The sequence below is a fragment of the Lygodium microphyllum genome, chromosome 5 (genome assembly GCF_053477565.2).
Source record: "Lygodium microphyllum isolate KBCC chromosome 5, Lygodium_microphyllum_v1.1.10, whole genome shotgun sequence".
In the NCBI taxonomy this organism is placed as follows: domain Eukaryota; kingdom Viridiplantae; phylum Streptophyta; class Polypodiopsida; order Schizaeales; family Lygodiaceae; genus Lygodium; species Lygodium microphyllum.
In genome coordinates, this window is record NC_141139.1 from 16,575,204 (window position 1) to 16,602,064 (window position 26,861).

General features: G+C 42.0%; 1 protein-coding gene across 1 annotated transcript in view; it reads right to left on the minus strand.

Moving 5' to 3' along the window:
- Positions 1-217: 217 nt before the first annotated feature.
- Positions 218-26,861, minus strand: part of LOC148035539 (UDP-glycosyltransferase 85A5-like) — a 74,686-nt gene continuing 48,042 nt past the window's right edge. Inside the window, exon 2 of the mRNA XM_087677496.1 lies at positions 218-2,556. Coding sequence (XP_087533622.1) covers positions 1,619-2,556 — 938 coding nt within the window. The 3' untranslated portion in view covers positions 218-1,618. The remainder of the gene's footprint in view (positions 2,557-26,861) is intronic.

Consider the following 26,861-nt stretch of genomic DNA (forward strand, 5'->3'; position numbering starts at 1 on the left):
TAGATAAATTCATTTTATTTGGGTGCATATAGAAACATAGGCTGATAGAACATACACAAATATCAACATGTTCATCATAGATGCATTGTGCATCACAAAAGCACATAATTTATGATGAAAGACATGCATGCATCTCACCAATAAAAGCATTTTTATTTTTGGCCCGGTACCAACATTATGAAGTTGCTAAAAGATCAAAGCAATTTCCTTGTAATGACTTGTGAATGTGCAAATCTTATCCAAAGTTTCTGTTCTCATAGATGCAATCACAGTTTACAAAAGTGAACCTCTATGGCTGATTACTAATGTGAATAGATTAGTCCTTCAAAGCAAAAACTTGACACTTTGTTCAAACAAAGCACGCATGGGCAATGAAGGGTCGAGTTAGCCTAGCATATATCTCTTCTTTCAAGTACACTATATTAGGTCATAAGAGAACTATTACACGAGTTCTTATGTTAGGGGTTAGGGTTCGTATCTTGCTTCCATCAAGCTGTGATTGCCTGCATCCGTTATCAAGTCCGAGTAGATTGTCGTTTTCGGTTTTGTTGTCTGCATATGGTCTATATTCCCTTTCACAAGAGATTGTGGGTGCTAGAAGCTCAACTTAGCCTAGCATGCAAACCCCCATCTGGATTCCTGATCCTATTTGAGGTTAGTGATGTGTATGGAGCCACAGTGGATTTCCTATGTGCATAACCACGGTGTATGTGTATGTGTACTTAGGGAATAGGCAATTGATAGGCTCCAAGACAGGCAGATTTATTCATAGATTTGTGCCTTTGTAAATTGGCAATTACAACTTGATTGGCAAGCTACAGACCCCAGTCTCTTGACATCACAATCTGCATACTAGTCGGTATATGACTTGATACAGTGTACTTGAAAGAAGAGGTGCAGATTCAGGATGCTTACAAATATATCATCTGAAACGCTGACTCTCTTGGTCGTGGAGAATGCATACATGCCGAGCGTTGGAAGGGTGTAGGATATGTGAGGCTCAAATAGGATCAGGATGCTTTACAAATACAGCATCTGAAATGCTCTCTTTGTCGTGGAGAATCCATAGATGAAGGGTGCTGGACGGGTGCAGGATACGTGAAGGTCTGGAAGGTGCAACCATGTTAAATGCTATTGGCCAGGGAAACTCTCCTCACTATTCTGCCTCTACAATCACCCAAGGCTCAACTCATAAAAGCTGCCTCTACAATCAGCCAAGCCTCAATTCATCAGCTGTGCTCCTTCTCTTTGCAGTAAAACAGGTAGAGGCGAGGTTGAAGATTATTTGTGCTTTGCCCAATTATTTATGTGAAATTAAGGCTCAATAGGTAGAGACGAAGTTATGGACAAAAAGACCACACCAAAGGGACCCTTTAGAGGAACAGCTGCAATTGGCCAACTGACTTCGTTCAAAATTTCAGGTCCAAGTTAGCTGCAAGCAGCAGAACTCTCAAGAAAATTCGAAGGCTGGATGTATACTTCATGCAGTTTTCTGAAAAATTCTTTGGGCATGTAAGATTTTATACATAAACAGTTACATATCACAATTTTACATGCACACATCCTTGGGCAACAATGCCTGACATGAAACAATGGCAAAGGCAACCTATAGTTCTGATTAGCTTGACAAAGACCCACCATCAAGGCAACTAACACATTTCAGAACTTCATGCAAGCCGGCATATGAAGATCCCATTTCTAAAACTCCCCTCTTGGCCGCATTGCTCAACTCTCTTGCCCTCTCCCTCATTTCTCTACCTTCTTGGGTGTCGAACAGCAGTCTGACCTTATTCTCTACCTCCCCTCTTGTAATCAATCCATCCACTGAGGGTTCAAATTGCTTCCCCACTTTCCACTCATCTACCATCCATTTCCGATTCAACATCTGGTCTGCAAAGTAAGGCCAGCACAGGGTAGGCACTCCCATGCTTATGCTCTCCAACGTAGAGTTCCAACCGCAATGTGTTAAAAAACCACCAACACTCTGATGCGAAAGAACTAAAGCCTGTGGTGCCCAAGATGTGATATAGACATGCCCTTCATTACCCTTCAGAAAACTAGGAGGAAGAGATGGTGAAATGAGGTCCAGAAGATCTGGTCGAATTGCCCATAATATAGGTTTTTGGCTGGCTTCCAAGCCAAGAACCAGTTCTTTGAACTGCTCTGCAGACAAACTTGCTATGCTCCCAAATGAGATGTAAAGGACAGAGGAATCTTCTTGCTTGTCTAGCCAAGGCAAGCAATCGTTATCCTCCGGCCACAAACCTGTCCCTGTTCGCTTATCCATTGACTCTCTCATACCCATCAATGCTGGTGGAAGAAAGGGACCTGCTGGAACAACTCTGTACTCTTCTTGCAGAACCTCCAGGACTTCTTTTTCCAGAGCGAGGAATGTATTAATAAGAATGGCCTTTGCCTCACCTAAACGACAAAAAGGCCGCAATTTGAACTGAAACATGTAGCTTGACATGTCATTAACTAGGAAAAATGAGGGTAGATCCTGTGATGCAAGTGGTGGATGCCCTGGTATGCTTGTTATCATCTTAGGTCCTTCCACTGTTTATCATGGAAAAACAGAAGCGATCAGCATCAGGCCTAGAACTGGTTTATTCTTACCTCAAGGTTAGAACTTGTCAATCTTAGCAAGGCACTCAATTCCCTGAGCTTGAAAATAAAAGGCTCACTACCCAATGAGTGAATTTGTAGAAACCATTAACAAGACTATTCAGGAAGAACTGCAAAAAAGATGAGAAGACCTACATGATAATCTACCAACCCTCGAGGCATAATTCTGAATCGTGATCTTGAATGAATCAACCACATAAAAAGGTTTTCCTCACATTACAAGTACAAAGACAACCATTCAAGTGCCCACTGATCTGGGATCCCTGCAGAAGCAGTCCTATTTGACTGTCAAATACAGTGACAACAGCAATGATCACACAGCAATAGAACAATATGCAAAGTTGACAGTTGTACATCATAGATCAAGAGGGTCACAGAACAGGTCTCATCTCAGAACTGAAGTATCATCCTAACTGCCTAGGAGTCTTCACCTCAACAACCTAGCAAAATTCTTGTCCAAGAAAGGAGGACCAGGACAGTTTTTAGATGGAAAACATCATACGAGCAGTTGTCTTTGGAAGGTTCAACTTTAATATGCCCAAATTTCACCTTTTTCTTCTCGTAACTGTCATCATATTTTGGTACTGATGTCTGTGAATACACTTAGGACCGGGGCACTTTTAACCCTTTCTAGGAGATTTTTTCCCCCAACCTTGTATATATGCCTATTCACTTTGGGGCATACTTAATCTTGTAAATCTTCTCTATTAGTACCTCTCAATACACTTGGAGTTGTGCTCTCTCAAGCTGTTTCTTCTTCAACTTGTTTGTGTATTCCCACAACCCCTAAATCCAACCATTGGTATCAGAGCAAGCTTCAACCTCTTGGGCAAAGTCATCAACACCCTCTGCTTGATTTCTTCAAATCAGGACAAGATCTGATGAGCATTCACAAGTTGACAAATACTGCACGCCAACACTAAAAGGGCTCGACATTATCAAATTTTTTAATGGCTTTCATTTCAACCTCTGTTTGCACTATAATCAGTATTGCGCCAACTATTTCACATAGCACAAATTGGTTTTAGTGTATATTTTCCTCTATACGGGCAACTTTTACATCAAGTACAGTCAATGGCCATGGCAACAATTATGTATTCCATACGTTAACTGTTAATGACAAGTTCGATAATAGCATTCCATTGTGGACTTGCATTATGCATCATGTATTGGTTGCAAAGGGGCTTTGGAACATTGTGCATGGAATTGAAAAACGCCCTAATGGTGTTTCGAAAACTGCAAGTGCAGCAAAAACAACAAAACCAAGTGCTATTGACGATGTTATAGGCTTCAATTCTTCTCTAGTTAATGCGATAGTACCACTGCCACCTCTCCTGAGCAAATTTGTTGGGATAGCAAAGATGTGGAGGCTCATGCTTTGATTGCATTGTCTGTTAAACATACCATGATCCCGCATATTCGCTCATTGAAGATAGCCAAAGATACTAAGTTTACTTGCCTGCTAGATTGAACATGAAGAGAAGAGAGAGAAAGAGAGAGAAGAACAGAGAAGATCTGCAATGAAGGAATGTTGAATAAGAGAAGCAAATATGTATACGAGCACATTGCATTGTTGAGCTAAGACACACTTTACAACATATTAGGATTTTTTTTCAGCCCCAAAACATGCTTAATTAATGAAAAACGCAAATTTGGTGCACAGTTGGAGAGAGTTTCAGTGGTCCCCCGAAACCCTATTTTTTTGGAACACCCTTCAACATCTATGAATAGACAGGTTGCCACCATTCAACCTTTATCCTTTTGTGCAGGTTTCTCACTCTACCATGTAAATTTCAGCCATCAACCACCTACCATCTGTTATCTCGCCATCACCAACTACAGTCCATCACCATCTAGCCCTGGGCAACTTGTTTCCAGCCATCACCCTATTGTTTGGAGGGTCTCCATTTGCCACGTCATCATAACAACCGATCAGCCTGCGTTTTCAGCATCTGGTGCCAAGCAACAAGCTACTGCCATCTCTCCCACCGGGCAACTACTGCAATACCTACGTTTTTGTTGTCCAATAGGCTGTCTACATCAGCAAACACCTCTCTTGTTGTTGCCTGAGAGTTCTCTGCCTTGGATGATCAATTTTCAACCTTCCTCTAGTGGTACAATGCCGCATTTACTAGATATCAGCCTCCAACTGATGTGTTTTGGTCACCAGCCTGTTGCCCCTCATAATTCAGCACTCTTTCATCTATGATTGGTGGTTACAGCACTCAGAATCTATCTCCGGTGAACATCACTCTTCAACACCGCATTGCTCTGTCCTTAGACATTTTGTACACTCTTACATTCATTTACAGCATTCATTCACTTCAAAGTTTCATCCTGTGTTTGAGTTTTGAGTTTTTGACTTTTGGCTCTCTCTATCTAAGTCTTTGCGTTTCAGTCCTGGTCGTACACACTATGTTTCCTCAGTACAAACACTAGCATATCTTCACATGGTATGAGAGCTAATACTCTTCTAAACAGTATCTTGTAGTGATTGTGGAGGGTAGTCTTTGTGCGAGACTAAGAGGTGACTTGCTTCCGACTCATAATATATTAGGCACATTTTTATAGGGATCCTATAACACCCTATCAAGGTTCTCCATCATTAGATGCTCTAAGAAGGCATTATGGTCTCAAGGAGGAGATAGACACACACTACCTAGATTGTCGACCTTCTATGAGTTTGAGTGCCAATCCTTGCGTTACGAGAGGCTGCATGATCAAGTCCACAAGAAGTCCTCCACACACATCCATTCAGAGGTGCGAGGGTTGGTTACCTCTTCTTCATAAGGGAAAACCACCAATGGCAAGAACTCACAAGATGCAAAGGCAAGCCAAAACAAGAATGATACCACTTCCACCAACGGAACCAAAGAAACACGACCCCTTTGGCAACAAATTCCTAAGAAAAATAGGATTTGCACCCATTGTCAAATATCGGATCATGTGGACAAGTAGTGTCGTACCAAGGCTCACAATCTTCCTTCTAGAAAACCACCACAAACTGTTGCAACTGCCTCCGCTCTGACTATCCAACCTAGTGGATGAGTAGTGTTGTACCAAGGCCCACAGTCTTCCTCCTAGAAAACCACCGCAAACTGTTGCGACTATCTCCACTCTGACTATCTAGTCCAACGGGGCTACACCTCCTACTGCCACACCATCTACTCCATCTATCCCAGTGGCTACTAGATATGTGGCCCACAAACAATCTCAACAACCTATCTTCTTCACTACTCCTGAAGGATTAGTTGATCGGTCTGCTAGTGACTCACCTATTGCACTTTACACAACCATTCCTAGGGCATCCACTATACCTTCTAGGACCCCTTCCCCACCTCGCCATATACGATGGTGGCCACACACTTAGACTTTCCCTTTTAGACTTCCGCTACATACTTATATCCTCGTTGCATTGCGCTTAGCTTTGCTTCATTTATTTTCAGTTTTGTTTTTGGAGTATCTCACTACTTACCTTTGTGCTTGCATATTTTGATCTCTTTTACAAGGTTTTGTATTTTAGTGTAGGGCTAACACACAGGCTAGCACCAGTCCTTCCTGAGCTGGAGAAGGGAGATGTGTGTTGTTCCTTTCATGGTCCCATCAACTTGGAGTTTTGCTCTTCTACTAGCATGGAGGCTTCCCCTCCCACGGCAGATCATCAAACATCTCTCCTACTGCTATCATGGTGGTGTCTTCTATCCTTGCTTTTCTAGTAGGGATGCTTCATCATCTTCATCCACATGGTTCTCGACACCACACGAAGACTCACATCATCAAGCTCCTCTTTTTTCTTCGCCACATCAATATCTAGGTTGAGAGGGGGTTCCTATCCTTCTTGATATTCTACAGATATTCTATAGGCTTTAGCACTTCTCTTCAACATCGGTTGTTTCCTCCTGTTGTACATTCTCCTATGCATTGCATGATTTCATCATCTTTGTACTAGGATGCTTGGACAAGTAAATAATTTTCCCATGAGGGACACTGTCCAAGTGACACCTGCTACATGAGCATTCTTCAACATGTAGCATACTATGCATCCCATTGTGCAAAGCATCACTGGACAAATCCTAAGCTATCTTCATCGGCAAATTACACCACCATCCTTCATATAATCCTTCATCACCTTTCCCTCATCATCACCATCCTCGAGTGGTTGGGTAAGCTTGTACTGTTTTGTGATATGTTGGGTGTACCATCCCTACTCCCGTTTTTTGGGTCATCGTTACCCAACTAACCGCCACCTCTAAAATTAACTTTCCACAACAAAAAAAAAGCAAACAAACAAACAAACAAAAATAATTCAATGTGTTTCCATCCGCCTTTATAGGGCTTGGTAGGCCGCTGGGTAGTCAATGAGCACCCTTTGTCCGATGCCCTATTCTCTCTGGGGTGACTACTTAGACTCCCTTGGTAAGATAACCATTGCCTATGTAGTGTTGATAGGCCACTAGGCAGCCAACGTACACCCTTTGTCCAATGCCCGGGTTGCTTTGGGTGGGACACCTTGGGATAAACTTTGTCAGCCTTCCCTTTTAGTCTCAGTTTTGGGCCTGAGAGGGAGTGTTGAGCTAAAACACACTCTACAGCTGATTAGTGTTTTTTAACCACCCCAAAACATGCTTAATTAATTAAAAACACAAATTTGATGTACGGTTTGAGAGAGTTTCAGTGATCCCCCAAAACCCGAACTTTTTGGGACACCCTTCAACATTTGTAATAGATGGGTTGCCCACCATTCAGCCTTATCCTTTTGTGGAAATTTCTCTTTGACGTACAAATTTCAGCCATCAGCCACCTACCATTTGCTGTCCAACCATCACCGACTACAGCCCATCAATATCCAATCCCATGCGGCCTGTTTTCAACCATCACCCTACTGCTTGGAGTTCTCCATTTTCTACGTCATCATAGCACCTGATCAGTCAGCGTTTTCAACATCTTGTGCTAGGCGACAAGCTACTGCCATCTCTCCCACTAGGAAACTGTTGCAATACCTACGTTTTTGTTGTCCAGCAAGCCATCTACATCAACAAACACCTCTCCTCTTGTCGCCTGACAATTCTCTGCCTCGCATGATCAATTTTCGGCATTCCTCTAGTGGTACATTGCTCCCTTTTCTAGATTTCAGCCCGAGACTGTTGTGTTTTGGCGACCAATCTGTTGGCCTTCATTATTCAACACTCTCCCATCTCCGATTGGTAGTTACAGCACTCGAGATCCTTGTCTCTGGTGGACGTCACTCTCTAACACTACACTACTCTATCTTGGAGCATTTTGTACACTCCTACATTCATTTGCAGCATTCATTCACTTCAAAGTTTCTTCTCTCTGTGTTTGTCTTTGTATTTGAGTTTTGAGTTTTGAGTTTTGGAGTTTTGCCTGTCTCTCTCTGTTTGAGTCTCTATGTTTCAATCTTGGTCACACATGATGTGTTTCCTCAGTGCAAACCCTAGCATATCTTCACACACGTATGTCTCTATATCTCCATCTCAATGATCTCCCTAGGCTTTGAATGTCGATACTCAAAGACTGCACCCGAATCTGCACGATCATCGCCTAGAAATCTACGATCACATGATGTCGAAGTGTGTGGGATGTGGCTGACATAAATAGCCCCAAATCTTAATAAAGTCGATCAAAAAATAATGGCCAACTAGTCACAAGATAAGTCCAACTGCACACGTGGACAAAAAGAGTGCCAACTACCTATCCACCGATTGACCAACCAATTGCTCCACATGAGCGGACCAGCAATGACACATGGCATTTGTGACTATCCAGCCAGCCCTCCACACTGCCCGACCTGCCCATCGTAAGCACAGAAATGCTGTCCACTACGAAATGTTGTTGATTGCTCTAGAGTGTCCTGCTTGACAAGAGATACACGAGGCTAAGGCATTTAAAATGCTATAGAAGTAAAGTCTATGGAAGCACCTTTGTAAACAAATCTGCAAGATTGTCCTCTACCTTGCAGGTAACCAAATCAATGGTCTCATCCAAGAGCTTCTCCCAAATGAAATGGTACTAGATCTCAATGTGCTTCATCCAAGCATGGAACACAAGGTTTAGAGCCAAGGCAATACAACTCTCATTGTCACACTGAAGTGTCGGAGGACTTGTCTGCGTGGGCAGCCAAGCTCCTCCAATAACCTCTGAAGCCACAGTTCTCCACCTCAATCAAAGATAGAGCAACCCTAGGTTGCTTCTTACTACTCCATGAAATAGCACTAGTACCCAAGGTGAAACAATAATCTAAATCACTCCAATCTGTAAGCATAAGATCTGAACCATCTACGTCTACTAGATAATAGATCCCTAGATCTAGGGTCCCCTCAATAACCGCAAAATCCACTGAGCGGCCTACCAATGCACCATCTTGGGTTCACTCATGAACCTGGCCAACAAACCTACAGCAAAACACAAGTCAACAGGAGTGTTAAGGAGCCACATCAAGGACCCAATCAATTGCCAATAGCGGGTAGCATTCGCCAAAGGAGAATCTACATGGGCCATAGCCTTCCAGTTCAAATCCATAGAAGTAGAAATGGCCTACAACCTTCCATCTCAAACATGGCCAAAAGCTCCTGCACATACCATTGCTAGGAGATGAAAATCCCCATCTAGATTCTGATAAATTTCATGGCCTAAAAAGAAATGAAGAAGGCCCATATCCATCATCTCAAACACCTCATGGAGAGCCGCCTTAGTCTCCTCGACTCTCTGGGTATGGTCACCTATCAAAATAAGATCATCACATAAAGCATGAACAACACGTGCCCTTCAATTGAGGTGTGAACACACAACTGGGGATCGTAAGAACATCGATGCCCCAACAACACTTGGAAGAACAAGTCTATCTTCTTGTTCCAAGCAAGTGGAGTGTGTTTGAGGCCATAAAGGGCCTTCTTCGACTTGTACACCTGTCCATCTAATGGGAAAAATCCAGGAGGCTGCTCAACATAAATCACCATTGAGAGAGGCTGAATTCCTATCAAGCTAATAAAACAGCCATCTCTTATGGCTGGCTAAGGCAAGAATGGCCCTAATGGTAGCCATCCGAGCTGTAGATGCAAAGGTGTAATGGAAATCCACCCCTAGCCACTATGTGAAGCCTTTTGCAACGAACCATGCCTTATGCTTATCCAGAGTACTATCACTGTGATATTTGATCTTGAAGACCCATTTCACACGAATTGCCTTCTAATGAATGGGCCGAGGCACAAAATTCCAAGTGTCATTCCACTCAATAGTATCCAACTCTTGCTCCATACCCTTCTTGCAATGTTGTGACTGCATCTTGTATGGCATGGGTCATCAAACAATAATTAGTACAAACAAGCTCAGTAATATGTGCTTGGTTCCTTCGAGACCACCGTGGACCATCCTACGATTGCCACTCCTTAGGGACTCCCTCAATTCCTAAATCATGCAAGGTGTCTCGAGCACGAGGAGAAGACTAGATCTCACCTCATCACTCTCCATCCACTGAAGTCTCTAAAACATCCACCGACATGGCTCAATCGAGGTAGCCAGTGGAGAAATAGCATCCTCGTCAAAAGTGGAAGCATCCCCAAGAAGCGCGGGCTCCAAAGGTACAAATGCTGGCGCCCAACTATCTCCTAGTTCTCCAAGCATGGGGTGCCCCTCACCCCCCCTCTAAGGCTGGAACCTCCACAAACCAAACATTTCAATTTATGTAGGTATCCCACTTAACTCAATCATATAATCAATAACCATGGGACTATGAGTTGTAGCCCACAAACACTCGTCTTCGGGAAGCCGCTTCAAATTTATCACACAATGTCTTCGAGATGTGGACATAGGCATCATATTCAAAAACCTTGAAATAAGAAACATCAAGCTTAGACCCAAAATACGCCTCATAGGGTGTTATACCAACAACGGCTTAAGTGGGGGATCGATTGAGAATGTGGACTACAATAGCCACAACCTCGGCCCATAAACACTAAGGTGTCTGTCTATGCTACATCATGGTGCAAGCTATCTCAATCACAGTTTGGTTCTTCTACTCCAATATGCCATTTTCTTGCGGTGTGTTTGTGTTCATAGACTCCTAGTAGATACCACGATCTACACATACAAAACCTATCAAGCTCATTAGAAACAAATTCTTCTCTCTTATCCGATCGTAATGTCTTCAGCTTTTGGCCCGATCAGTTTTCTTCAAAGAGTAACCAATCCTTAAAGTGGAAGAAAGCCTCTGACTTCAGCTGAAAAAAAATAGCCCATATCATCCTGCTAAAATCATCCACAATCAACAAGAAATAGAAGGTCCTCTTAGAGAACTCCGTCCTCATAGGTCAATAAGGATCTCTAGAAACCTCCAAGGGTATTGAAGACCACCTCAAAGTCTTGTTGGAAATGGCATCACAATCCTATTTTCCACAAATGCAAAAGACACACAGCTGCTAGCTTACCATAATATCCAGCATACCTTGAACAAGTTGTCCCATAGACACCTTCCAAAGATAATCATAATTTAGGTGACCAAACTAAGCATACCAAAGCTCAAACTATGTTTGATAGGTAAGAATAAGAAAAGTCAAGGCACAAGGAGACCTTAGCTTATAGACTCCATTCTCCTCGTATCTAGAAAAAAGCATCTGTCTGGATCCATGATCAAGAATCTAAAAGGAATCTTTGTCAAACTCAACCATGAGGCTAAGTGCACTGCACAAATCTTGTACACTGAAAGCAAATGGTAACCCAAGACTAGCATATAAAGCACCTCTAAAGTATGAGCACCACCTAACCCATCTGGAATAAGCTGCACTCTCCTAAATAGGAACACAAGAATTGTCGGTAACCCAAGCCTAGCACATAAAGCACCTCTAAAGAATGAGCACCACCCAACCCATCTGGACTAAGCTACATGTTACCCCTCCCCAAAATAGAACTAAAGAACTGTCACCTATGAGAACCTACCCATGCGAAGGCCACAAACAGATAACACCTACTGTAGAAGGAGTCATGTCCCGAGAGGCACCACTGTTAACAATTCACTTACGAGAGTGTGAAGGCAGCTAATGAGGGGGGCAACCACCGCTCTTGAATCCTTTCAAAACTTCTTCTTCACCTTGTCCTTTTTCTCCTTGTTGTGGCAATTCTTCTTCCAATGACCTCACTTGCCACATATATAACAAATGGAATCCTTTTCTTTGTCCTTCTTTAGTTTGTCTTCCTTCTTCTTTCTTTGATCTTTCCCCTTCTTCTAAGAGTACCAACCTGTCAATGCCTCCAATTTGGAAGCATTCTACCCTTTCAATTGCCCCTCTTAGTCCAAAACCATATGAACCAACTCTTTCCAACAAGGAGTCTCTATCCCCCCCTAAAACAATCAAAATGGAGTAAAATGCATTGAATCTAGGCGATAACTATCAGAGGAGCGTTATCGCCATGTTTTCCAAAGTAATCACCTTCCTTGCATTTTGTATCTACCTCTGTAGCTACCTTAGCTTGTTTATATGCTCCCACATAGAAGATTATTTGTTGGCAGTTAAGGTCCCCATTGTACCTCCAAAGAAACACGTTTCATAACAGCCATTCTGTTATACATTTGATCAAGCTCTAGCCATATCTCCCTAGCCACTGTTAGGTGCTCTATATAAGCAATCATAGCTGTAGTGCATGAAAGAAAGAGAAACGAATGGATGTGGACATTCAGTTTGTCCCAATATGCTAAAACCTTTGCCAACTCCAAATGGTCTAACTATACAAAGTTTGGGCTCATCTCTTGATAAAGGACGATTGATAGGCCCCTCTAACCATGCAAATGGAGCTTGCTAAGGCTCTTCTCCAATTGTCCCACTCCTTCACTTGCCAAAGGCGATGAAAAGGTTAAATCTGCAATTGAAGGCTCAAAACCCAGCCTTCCTCCTCCTTGAACATTAAATAAAAACTTCAGCAACTTTGCTCCTTTCCTGAAATGCACACACTCACCTCAGCCTTGTGTCGATGTGCAGTCCTCCCGCTCACCCTCAAACGTTGAAAACATAGCCTTGTGTCACACCGAAATCTCCCCTTTAGGTTTGCCCACGATCAGTTAGTCCTTGTACGCTACTTTGATACCATGTCAAAGTGCAACACTATGGAAGTGTATAACCAAGACTGAGACATCAAGTGAACACCAAGAGAAGAGACAAAGAAAAAGAGACAGAAGAACACAAAAGATCAATGAAGGAATGCAGAATATGGGCAAATATGTACACGGGCGCAGTGTGTATGTCTACATATCTCAACCTTGATGATCTTACTAAGCTGTGAATGTCAAAGACTGCACACGAATACTCATGATCAACACTTGGAAATCTGCAATCAGCTGATGTCAAAGTGTGAGAGCTGGGCTGACATAAATAGCCCCTAATCTGAACAAAGTCGGCCAAAAAATAATGGCCAACAAGTCTGACTACACACGTGAACAAAAAAAGTGCCAATCGCCTATCCAACTGACCAGCCAACTGCTCCACACATGCAGACCTGTCCACCGATGACACATGGCATCTACAACTGTCCAGCCAGCCCCCCACATTACCCGATCTGCCCATTGTAAGTACAGAAATGCTCTAGAGTGTCCTGTCTAACAAGAGAAGCATGAACACTACCCATATCTATGACATGCCTGTCCAAGGGATGACCATGCTTCTAACAACTCCATGACAGTTTTTTGACAAAGATAGAGATTTTAAGGAGTGGTTGATTGCTACAAATGAGATTTTGCCAAACAGTTAACTTGTGCAAACTAAGTGTAAATTGTTCTCAATGGTCTTCTTGATTATTATCAAATTTTTGCATCTACTCTTCAGTTGATGATGAATTGTCATTTGATGAGTTGGTTTCTTTTGCTACAAGAAGAATACTCTATGCATGTTGTAAATCAAGCTTTTGTGGCCCATTAAAAAAATAAAGAAAAAGTTACCTTTCCTACTAGTTGAAATTTGCAAATGTTGTTCAGCATCACATGTGTAGCTCACATTTGCACATTTGATTAATAATTAAATCAAATGCTAAGCAATGCATCAAAAATTCACCTCCTCATGTGACAGATTCACTGATTGTTGACGCTTGTAGTTGTCAACGATTGATTGGATCCCTCATTTGGCTCCTTAACACATGTTGCAGGGATGGACAGATTCTAATTAGGCTCGCAACGTTGATCTTAGGCAATCAATGAAGACAAGCTTCTACTTTCTACTCAATGCAACTGCTATTTCATGGAGTAGCAAGAAGCAATTGATTGTTGCTCTCTCTTCTATGGAGGTTGAGTATTGAGCAACATCCTCTACCACATGTGAGACCATGTAGCTTTGAAGGATATTGGAAGAGCTTGGTTGTCCTCAAACCCAAGCTACTACTCTCCTATGCAACAATGAGAGTTGCATAGCTCTTGCATGGAACCATGTGTTCCATGCACAAATGAAGCCCATCAAGATCCAGTACCATGACATCCACAAGGTCTTGGATAATACTATTGAGGTGGAGTACTGCAAGACACAAGATAACTTGGCAAAGCTCTTCACCAAAGCTCTTCCCGAGGCCATTCTTTGACAACATTCCAGATCCTTGAGCCTTATCCTACATCCAAGATCTGAGAGTAAGTATTCGAGGATGGACACCTCGTGGATGGCAAGCGGACAAGCTATACGGCAAACACTTGTTTTGTGCCGCAAGGGCAGAGTAGCACCATCGTGAGCAGCTAGGACACTAAGCAAGGCAAGATCATAGGCAGTAACAAGTTTGCCTAGTCGACCTACCACATGACAAGTCCGACCAGCACAGCCTGTTCGCTTTTGCTAGCTGACTACAAGATTTTACTACATTTTAACCTTGTTATAGGCTTCCTACCAAGTGGTCATTTCAATCAGTTTGTACATAAAGTGTGTGAGGTCTTCAGCTCATTACACATGCACACAACCTTCTGTCCATATTTTTCCTTGATTTGTTTGCCTTCAATGTTCAGCATTTTCAGCATTCGTTTGTCTCCTTCTCTCTCTCTTCTCTCCATGTTCAACATCTACAATCAATCTATGCATAAGCTTCTACAATCACTACATTGTAACACTATGCTAAGATGTACAACCAAAGATGCATTGCCATTGCTAAAAATCCAATGTTCCACATGCATATAAAACATGTAGATATCCAACATCACTCTACATGTGACTTGATGAAGGATAGGATAGTAGAGTTTCCAACCTTGGCTAGAAAGTCCCAAGAACCCCAAGGGGCCCACACCTCACAAGGGTTTGGGGATAGCACCCCCAATCAATGATAAAGACAATATTCCATGGAATATCCCCTTGGCAACTAGCAAAGCTAAATAATATGCTATGTTGGCTAGGCCCATCTCACAATCTTTATGGGCTATAAAATGGAGACCCTCTCAAAAACATGATCAACTATCTTTCCACCCAATCAAAGCTCGTTCAACTAAAGCTTCAAGCTTTTCACCTAGAATCTATCTAGATCACAATCTAAGCTTCTCCGTGGAAGCACACACATGGACAAAGCCATTGTTGTTTTGTTTGCAAATAAAGAAATCTCAATTCTTCTCTTATGTGTTCTGTACTCTCTATTCTTTGCTCAAATTTTGGTCGTCGCATCATGTAATTTCACACACACTCATGTTTCAACTACTTTCAATCTTTCTCCAAGAGGTGCCTCAAACCACCCAAGCATTTTCATTTTTCTTTTGTGTCTACTCTTATCTATTCAATGTATTTGTGTATCTTTGTTACCACCAAGAAGGAACAAGTGATGATGGCAAAGAACTTAACCATTACAAAGTTCAATGGCAAGTGAGACACAAAGCTTGTCTACACTTGGATTAAGAAGGTGGATAGTACCCTTGCCTCGGTGTGGCAAACAGAGGGATTAAGATTCTTCATATTGAGAAGACTCTTCAGGATGGGAATCATACCTCAAAATCACATGAAATAAGCACTTGTGCCCAAATGCATTCAGCCATTCTTCAACACTTTGACAAACTACCGAAAGGCATGGGGAACTTTTAGGTAGAAGCAAAAGGAGAATCTCAACACCTTTTTCAATTGCTTCACCGAATTCCTACTAAGGTATCCCTTTCCCATTATTGAGGAGAAGATTGTTTCCAAGTTCGAACTTGCATGCCACCATTTTGGCTAATGCAAAGGTAAAACATCAAGATTCTTTAGAGCAGGCCATGGAGTTGACCACCACCTATAAGCAATAGGAGAAGCAAAAGAAGACAAGTCAATCTAACCAATTCATTGTTGCTAGAGTCAAAGAGAAGGGCAAGTCCACGAGTAGTGAGGGAGATCCTTCAATGGAGGTGGTTGCTTGGGAGAAGCAAAACAATCTAAATGAAGAGAAGAAGTATTTCTCCTACAAGTGACAACCTCAACCTTGTTCATCATGTCTTCTATCCTTAAGATAGCACCCTTGGGAGATGTGGATTTTTCTTCCTTGACGCATCAAGATCTTGTGTCAATGCAAGCGATGGTTATAGCCCACCCCGCACTTTGCTTCGTGGATGGTGGAGCATCTAAGAATTTGAACCAAGATAGGTTTGTCAAGTAGTATCATCTCCAAATAGTATTCAACCTGTGGCACAACCAATGGAAGACCAAAATTGAGGAAGACCACTTAACCAAGTGGACAATGTGGTTATGAAGATAGAAGATTTCTAGGTTCAAGATACTCTACAGGTGGCTTGCTCCTCTCCTCAACATCAACATGATTTTAGGGGAGCCATGCCTCTATAATCACATGGGCTTGGTGGATCATCATTCACACTCCGTCCTCATTTGGGATGGGTCCTAATAAGTGGTGAAGTCCTTGCATAGCACTATTGTATCCTTGGTGGCTCAAGCTTAACAAGTGGCAAGGCAAACCATGCACTTCACAAAAGAGGCCACATTGTGATGATGTATGTGTGGGAGCTTGAGGAGTCTTCTTCTTCATAGCAAGGAGATGTGGACAAGACAAGTTTGGCGGCATTGTTACAACATTTTGATTCTCTTTTCTTGTAAGAGTTCCTCTCATCAAGATCGATAGATTTCAGCATTGAGTTAGTTGTAGAAGTGAAACATGTCAGAAGTGGATGCAATGATGAAAGCGTGTGGAAAAATTGTTGTAATAAATTGTTGAACACAAAAACAAAGGAAAGAGAAAGAGAAGCATGCAAAAGAAAAGAACACTGCACAAGGAACTCAAAAGCAAAGAGATACTCGGAAAATGAAATCCATATACCAAGATATGAGATAATATAGAATCAATGTGAGTCATCGGCTATGAGGGCACTAGCACCTGCTCCTCTCCCTCCACCAAAACCAATCAGGTGATGAATGATCAATGAATGTGGAGGAGAAGCCTAAATAAATAGGCAAAATTAATGCCATAAATAATGTCAAGTCGGCCACCATTTAGTACTGGTCGGCCAACATAAAATGCTAAAATGACCATAATAAAATGCCAATAAAAATGCCTAAATAATTAGAATAATGTCCTAGTGCCATGCACAAACTCAGCCATAAACTGAGATATCTGCTAACACCCTCTCTTATATCATGGGTGATCTGAAACAAGACAATATACAATGATAATGTCCCATCATAGTACATACAACAAGGACCACCAAAGTAGAACCATGGATACCCAAGTAGCATGCCTTAGAGAGAACTTGATGTCAATGTCGATCGTATCAACACCTGAAAATAGAGAAGAATCATAACAGCTCTCACTATTTCTCAATAATGTGTCGCAGTAGCATACAAGACCATCCTATAAAAAATGCCTTTGAACATGTGTAACCATGGATTCCGCGCCTTTGGCCAAACTACCAAAGTATCCCCTCATGTGAGCTCAGACTACAAGCCAATCCCGCTCTCTATCAAATAAACTGCTCGTCATGAACCTAGATGTCAATCCCAACTCCAAGATTTGAGCCGTCGATCAATGCGTTAGAGAAACCCCTATCTGGAACCTGTGCACCTGTATACCTATATAGATGAGATTCACCGACCCCATCTCACCACCCTCTCACACTCCCTCTCTGGCACTAGAGAGTTGTGAGGGATGACCCCATTACCTATCCTAGCAGCCTGGAAAACAAGCCCCTGGATGATTCTTAAGAAGGTCAAGGCAATTATCGAGTGGCTATGTCCTAAAGACATGTCACAGGTGTGCATTTTCATGGGATTGGCAATATTATATTACACAAGTTCGTGGAGCGTATATAAAATCAATTATTTGCTAAATTTGTTTTGTTTATAAACTAATACGTATCTAAAAAGGTGCATTAGAGTTGGCTATTGATGAGTAGTCACAAAATAGAAGAAAAATAGTACAGACTTCCACCTATATGATCCGATTAGACACATGATTGGAACTCTAGCATATCCAAGTCAAACTTGCACACATAAGGGATTAATGCCTTGAAGTATAAGGCTTGGGCTAGATCCACCAAAATAAAAAATTACAATCAGCAAGATGGGATGATCATAAAAAGTTTGAACGATGTGCATATGTAGACTCGAAGTTCAAAGTGCATGTATCTTTGCATGAGAACTTTTAAAAGGATTCTAGCATTGTTTTTGTGATTTACTTGTAAAGAGCTTTCCAATATCGAGAGTCCCTAGATTTTAGGGAAATATTAGAAGGTCCCTAAATTTTAGGAGCCTCTAATTGGCCTAAAACTGCTAATCCTAACAAATAGGAATGACATTTCTAAGAATAATTAGTTTATGTTCTGACTATGCTTACTAAATTTGGTTGTTTCTATTTCCTAACAATAGCCCAAAAAGGGTGGCAATTAGAAAGAGACATACACTTATCACACAAGCTTCCAAGTGTCCCACCACTTGTCCCGATTCATGATACATGGCTATACACTCACCTTGTGTTGGTCTACTTTCCTTCTTTGGACCAAGTCTCCCTTTCTTCTATGACAAGAACTCATTGCCTCTCATTCTACATCTGTTTTTTTATTGCTATAAACTCATACTACAACAATTGAAGATAGCCCCAAAGTTGGTCATAGCCATCTCCTCATCCTCCACTCATCATCAAATCTTTCAATTTTTCTCTTCTCTCACTACTATCTTACAGAACATTTTATAGGACAGTAGACTTACAAATTCATTATAGCATCTCTTTTTGGAGCTCTTTTTCCACTTCAAGATCCAGAAGGAAGCCATGTCAATGTATAGCTGATCATGTCAGCAATCATGTTTGTCATGCACTATCATCTCCTGCTTGTGAGCCTCAGTCTAAGTCAGTCAGAGACATTAGGAGCTCTAACATGTCTGCCATGTGCTTTGACAGAGGAGACAACTCATTCTAGAGTCTACATCTCTTCTTTCACTCAGTTTAGGAGTATTTGTCAGTCAATTTCCAGCCTATCCTGCCCTGTCGTCTGACAGTGTCTTACGCCTGCATCAGCTGCCAGGTCAGCATTTTTTTCCATTTTTTATGTGCTGCCGACTGCATTAAATGCAGTAAGCCAGGCTAGTACAGGCCAGCCAGCAGCTGGTTGGCCAGTTTTGGCTAATCCCAGCTATTTATAGCTGGCCTCTAGTTGGGGCAGATTATCTTCTTCTCTTCCTTGGCACATGCTCTGTTGGTTGCTGCAGTCTCCTCCGTCTTTGATCTGGACAGCAGGCTGGATATTCTCCATCTCTATCACTGTCACTATCCCCATCACCATCGGTGCTGCTGTCATCATTTCAGCCTGATCCCGTGCCCTCACTGACGCCTTGAGCTGCATGCAAGGACTGATCAATGTACTCCTTTGTATTCAGCATTCTTCTTCAGTTAGTTGCAGATTTCTTTCTTTCATATGTGTGTGTGTGTGTGTGTGTGATTCTCTTCCGTTGCGCACACTCACATGGAATCATCACCAAAGTGAGTACATGGAGTTACCCCTTCAAGAGGAGACCCCCCGGGGTTGAAAACAAAGATTTTCAACCATCTGCCCCTCGCTGGAAATGCAGATTTTGAGCATTCTACTGCTCCATAAGACATAGGTAGAACATCTACAGTCTTATTACAAAGGTATAGCTAATTTCCACTATTCAAGACCATCTACAGCAAAACACAAATTTTTGTGGGTATTTGCAAGTGTTGAAGATGTTATACTAGTTCTGAGGCTTTGATGACTTAGACGAGGAGTCTATTCATACTCCCTCTGAGCAACAGTATAATCATCGTAAAGGTCGGAGGTCCCAGCCCCATTCTGAACGGGAACCCTCTCTTGACCAATCACACAGATCGAAGCAGCCATCTCCTCCCCCCTCCCTCCATGTCTCCCACAAGGCCCATCCTTCTAGCTCTAGGGTGCCTATGATGGCACCATCAATGCAGGTGTCTGTTCTTCCTTTTCTTCCCAAAGAAGACCGTTTGGACGGCTCATTATTCACTTTGGTCTTATAAGGTGGAGTGTATTCTTGACACTTTCAATCTGTGGGAGTTTGTAACCCACCCTATTCCTTATCTCGTGGAGGATCCCAAAGTGGGTTGAACAATGGATTGTGCTGCCCTATGCATAGTTGCCCAAAACGGAAATGTTTTGACCCCGAAATATTTTGGTTTCAAAATGTGGTTTGAGACAATCGTTTCGGGACAGGCAAGGTAACTTACCCAGTTTCAAGACAGACTGTTCATTTTGGCTTGCTGCGTGCAGATTTCACCCTATTTCATTTTCTCTCCACCATCTTTCTCAGCTGATCACTCTCCCTACCTATTGTTTGCTTCCTCTCTTTCACATCTACTGCTATCTACAGCCTTGAAACCCTACATTCCTCATCCCTCGGCTGCCAATCCTTTTCCTTTCCTATCCACACTATTTGCAGCACTTTTCCCTCAAATTTGGAGCTATTTTTTAGTGTTTCCAGAGAGCAATCCCTCTCCTCTCTTTCTCCTTCATTGTCCACACTGGTTCAAGCTGGTTTTCCCCAACTCTGCTGCTGGTTTCCTATATTTCCAGCAAGGAAAAGCCATTTTGAAAGATCCATTTTGGAGCGACATGCACATCATTAGCAACTATGGAGCTAGTGGTGGATCGAAGTGGTGTTTCCAACAAGCAATCCCTCTCCTCTCTTTGTCCCAAAATCAACTGAAAAGCCACTTGCTTTTTACATGTCACTTTATTCTAGAAGTTTTCTACACCTTTTTAGAATATTTACAAGAAATAATATCCAAAAGATCAAAAATAGGCTAAACTTATCCAAAAATCCCGTATTTTGGAACTAACCATACTATGGACACTAGCACTAATAACAAAGATGACTAACTCTCTAGATTCATAAGAAAGCCGGATGATGATGCACTCCAAGTTTTTTCACATTGTGTCCGCATAACAACACGACAACGCATGAAGGATTATCTTGCTTGTATTAGTGGTAAGGATATTGATAATTGCCCTAATGTGCCTGATGATGTGTTTGCTAGTTTAGAGCATTTGAGGTAACAATGCCTTGTGGTCAATGTGGCAAATGAGGTTGATACTCCACAACAAAGTGCACGTCCTATAGTAACATAATTGTATTTATTTTTCACGCATTGTTTACTCAGTATTCTAATTTTTGAGTGTATATGACATAATATGAGTCTATAGTTGTTCACTATTGAGTCTTCGATCTTGACATATGTCATCATCATTCATGGGCCATGGCATACTGTGTTCTTTTATATCAGGTTCTAACTTCTAAATCTTGATCTTGAAAGTTTTTAAAACTCATGGATTATGTTTTTATGGTCTTACTATCTTAAATCTTTGGTAGAATCATGTATACTTGTCAAAGCTCTTCTAAAATTACATGTGTACTTTATATTGTTGAGGAATTTAAGTGGTTTGGTGTAGATGTTCAACATATAAATGGCATTACCCATTTATATATGTCTAGTATTAAAATATTCCTAAAAATAATCGTAAAATCTGTTTTCCCATTTCGCGGTTTGAACCTCTGGCCGAAACTCCATTTTGCGACTCCAAATCGCATTTATGTTTTGCCATTTCCGAAACTCCAAGTAAATATGGCCCTAGGGGATCGACTCAATTCTAGAGCTTGATCTTTCCTCTTTATGAGCTTACAGGATTCTATCCTAATGCATATGTGCATGTTGCAATAGGCAGCGGAAGTGTGGACAAAGCTTTCTTCTTTGTACCATCAGAAGACATTTGCCCGTGAGATTACTCTGGAAAAGAAATTATAGATGCTCCCTATTGATGAATCTCCTTCCATGAAGGACCACATCAACACATTAGAGGACATAAGGGATGAGCTTTCTTCCCTGTGCAGGATCGTCTCTTCGGAGGATATAGCCGTAATTCTCTGGACTCAATTGCCATCTCCGAAATACAATGTCTTGTATTGAGGATCCATGAGACACTTCTATGGGAGGAGCTTGCCTTGCTTACCTTGTGACAAGTATCTGAAAGAAGTAGCCGATGGATCCAACTCCATGAAAGCTTTTACTGCACATATGGGAGGGGAGAATAAGCAAAAGGAGAAAACAAAGGCCAAGGCCAAGAAGGAGACACAGAAGCATTCTTCAAGCTCTAACACAGATTCAAAGAAGCCTCAATGCCCACAACCTAGGAAGAAACAATTCTTGAGGGAAGAAGTAATCTCACCTTCGTCCAAGAGCAAAGGATAAAGCTACGTCATTCAAGCCTTTCTCTACCTTTACACCAATTGTTAGCCATGTGTCCGAGTTTCTTCATATCAATGTGTTGGAGGAGCCCTCTTTAGTGGTTGACTTATCTTCAAAGAGCCCTTGGCTCATTGACAATGGTGCTTCAAGTCATATGATTCCACGAGGAGATATGATATAAGATCTTCATCCATTTGAGGGTCTTGTCACTATTGGTGACATTTATTCAGTGCCTATTAGTGGTGTTGGCACTTTGTCGTTATTGTCAAATTGTTTCTCTAGATCCATTTCGACATTCCTACATGTTCCAAACTTGGGCATTCCACTCTCCGTTTATGGCCTGACTAGACTTGGTATCCGCGTTGTCTTTATCGAGTAGGCCGTGTTTATTAAGGATTCTTCTACAAGAGCTATTTTAGCAACAAGTTGGTAGGAGAGTGGGCTCTACAAGCTCCATTCCCCTTCTTTTATGCATGTTTCTCCGAGACAATTATATATTGATGCTCCCATTTCTCACCAATCAACCATGAAGAAGGGCTGATTTTCCTTCTCTTCCTACTCTCAATTTGGAAAGAAATCGATTGTTTTATTATATAGTAAGTATGGATGTGTATATGTGTACATCTTTTGTAATGAGCAGGATACATAGGAACTAAGGGTTAAACACCCAGTCACACTGACCGGGGTATATAAGGTGTAAGAGTCCCAGTTTAGGGCAACCAGTTATTATCAAGAACATACTCTTCACCTTCATCTCCAACTTCCATGACTTCCTCCTCCTTTCTCCCCTCTTTCTTGTCTTTCTCTCTCCTCTCCTAGTCTTTCTTTCTCTTCTTCTCTCTTTTTCTCTCTTTAACTCATTCTCTTCCCCTCTCAGCTTCATTCATTACAAGTGGTATCAGAGCATCAAGCTTTGATCCTTTTCTTCTTTCCTCTTTCTTCCTTTTCAAATCTCAAACCCTAGTTACTCACATTACATGTACAAGTACAGTAGGAAGAACCACAGTTAGTCTTAGCTCTTTTGAGCAAGCAAGAGCTATGGCTGGAGACTCAAACGTATCTGGAGGTAAAGTGGCTAACTTAGCAGGTCTTCACTTCTTTTCATACAAATTTTAGGGATTCCAGGGCAAGTTGGAGATTTAGGAGTTCAAAGAAGGGAAAAATCACAATTACTTTTCGCTCTAGACTTCTCTCTCTTCCCCAACAAGCTTTTCCCTCAAGCTCCCATGGTATACTGCTCCCAAATTGTTGGGAATAAAGGGCCATCGTGCCTTTTATATGTGCACGGGTGTGAATACACCCTTAGAACATTGTACTTTCATACATATATCTATCTAAAACCTAAAGTGGTACACTCGTCATTGTACTGAAAAACGTGTTCACTCTATACTTTGCTCTCTCGCACTCTCCCTATCTCTCTCACTACGCGTAATGACTGTCTGTCTCGATCTCCGTGCCTAATAGATTCCTTCAAACTGGTATCAGAGCATAAGATGCTGCAAACGGTCGTCAAGCTAAGCGAGAGCTCAAAGGCGAGCAGGAGAGTCACAGGTGTAAGCTGCAAGCAGTAACTCTGTGACAAGCGTGGACCAAGCATGCGACGAGCTGTAGAGCTCACTAACGAGGAGGCTGTTGCTGCGTGACCAGTCGAGCTGCGCGACAGGCGACAGGCGACAGGCGACAGCGGCCAGACGGAGGGCACGCAGGCGAGAGACCATGCCAGCGACGAGGTCACGGGACGGCGAACAGGCGCCATGTCCAGCGGGCGTCACATCGCACGGCTAACGTGTCCGTTGACCCGTCAGATTTTTTTTCTTTCCCAAAATTCAACCTTTTTTCTCTGAAAATTGCTTCACCCACCACTGACGGGGCTTTACGCGCGTAAGCACAAGTCTTCAGATCTGTGCAAAATTGGCTCAGCAATTTGGGGCTTTTCTCGAATCTGGGAATCTCAACACAGAAGTGGACAATCTGACTCAGAAATTGCAAAGTCAGTGCACACTTGCCCAGAAATTTTGGGGCTTTTCACTAATTTAGTGAAATTCTTTCAATTTCACTGAAATTAGTGCACGCAGGACTTAGAAAATTTGGGGATTTGTCCAGATTTCATGCGCGCAAGATGCAACAATGATATTTGTCTCAGAAATTGCAGGAATTTGTGACATTTTGTCCCCGACATTTGGGGCTTTTCATGTACATGCACAAATTGGGCTGAAATTGACCCAATTTCTCGACATTGAGGCACACATTGGACCTCGTGCAATTTAGGGCTTTTGCAATTTGGGCAAAATTTGTGCAACATTTGGTCATTTTATGTACATGCAGGTTGAATTCCGCGCAATTCGGACATCAACACTTGGTAAAATTTGCGGGTTTTGCTGAAATTGCTTTATTTTGGCAAAATTGGATAGTCCTATGCATGACAGAGGAATTCCAAGCACAAAATTTTGGGGCTTTTGGCCGATCATGTCAAATTTTATGCCCATGGGTACACGTACAACAGAAATTGCAGCTGAAATTTTGGGATTTCTCTTGTAAAGTGATGCACATGCCTTTTGGAACAGCTGTAATCAGTTGGATAATGCTGTAGCACTTGGTCTGGTGCTTCTGAAAACAGAATTACAGATCTGAAATCTGTACTTCTGCGTGGTCATGTATTGTTGATCGGTACTTGTTTGTACCTTGGTCACTTGGGTGACAATTTGGGCCTGCATTTACTGGTTTTTTTGTCCCTTTTGAGCTGAAAACCATGGCTGGCAGCAATGACAGCAGTAATTTGATGCATATAAAGAAGCTTGAAGGCATACATAATTTTGCAGTGTGGCAAAAACAGTGCTACAATATCCTGTTACAAAAGAAGCAGGCAAACCGATCAAAACTAAAGGGGCAAAGCCTGTGGACATGGATCAAGATGATTGGGATGAGTTGAATGAGCTTGCACGCTCAACCATAGAGCTGTCGATTTCAGATGCCTTGCTCTTCAACATTGAAGGTTTGGATTCTGCATATGCTATATGGACTAGACTGGAAGAACTGTATGCACAAAAGAGCGCTGCAAGTAAAGTGTATTGGCTGAAAAAGCTTATGGATTTGTGTATGAAAGAAGGTACAGCGATGTCTACTCACTTGAGTGAGTTTAACTCCATTTTCAGCCAACTGGTTGCCTTGAAATTTATGATTGATGAGGATTTTAAGGCTACTTTCTTACTTTGCACTCTACCAGAGAGTCGGGATACATTCAGGACTGCTATGAGCAATTCTAATGTGATCCTTTTGTATGCTGATATAGAGAGTGCTCTACTTATGGAAGAGATGAATCGGCAGAACAATGTATCCAACAAGTCTTCTAGTGCTTTGCATACTAGGGGCAGATCACAGCAAAAGGGAAAATATGATGGCAAGGGACGCAGTAAATCACATGGAAAAGATGTTGAATGCCATCATTGTGGCAAGAAGGGTCACTTTAAACGTGACTGCTACAAATGGAAGAAAGAGAAAGGAAAACACAAGAAGATAGATGATTGCAAGGAAGAGAAGAAGGACAGTCAGCCTAAGAAAAGCAGTGTAAAAATTGAAGAGGTGAATGTAGTCACTCATGACAGTGACAGTGGGAGTGATGTACTCTTTGTCTCTTCACATTTTGGTGCACATGCTCTACTTGCAAATACAGACGATGACATGCATACCTAGATTCTTGATTCAGGGGCTTCTTTTCATGTCACCCCTCATCATGAGTGGTTTTCCGCATATACAAGGGGTCAACATGGTGTTGTCCACCTTGGGGACAACTATGCATGTGAGATTGCAGGTATTAGCAGTATGCAGTTACAGTTTCAGCATGGCTCTGTCTTTACACTTCAGCATGTACGCCATGTACCTCAGCTCAAGAAGAGCTTGATCAGCACAGGGCAGCTAGATGATGACGGTTTTTATACCACCTTTGGTGATGGAAAATGGAAGATTTGTAAGGGATCTAAGGTTATTGCCAGAGGTTGCAAGTGATACGTTGTATCCACTTCCTGTATCTAGTGTGCGTGACCATGTTGTTGCCGTGACCGAGCAACCAAGTGTTTCTTTGTGGCATGGCCGGTTGGGACACATGAGTCAAATAGGAATGAAAGTGCTTTCTCGTTTGGGTTACTTGCCTTGTCTTCGTTATGCTGATTTTGAGCACTATGATCATTGTATTTATGGCAAACATGCACAGACTTCTTACAAAAAGTCTCTTTCTTTGAAATCTTCACCTCTAGAGTTAGTACATTCAGATATATGTCAAATGCCAGGATTATCTTTAGGGAAAAATAAATATTTTGTCACCTTTGTCAATGATGCTACACGGAAAGTATGGGTTTACCCTATTCGTAGCAAGGATGAAGTGCTTGACAAGTTTAAAAAATTCTTGGCATTGGCTGAAAATCAGACAGATAAGACACTTAAGTGTCCTCGCTTTGACAATGGTGGGGAATATGTATCCAAAGACTTTCAGGCATTTTGTGACAGCAAAGGGATAAAGAGGGAGCTCACTGCCCCTCATAATCCACCCCAAAATGGAGTTGCAGAGCGTATGAATCGGACCATCC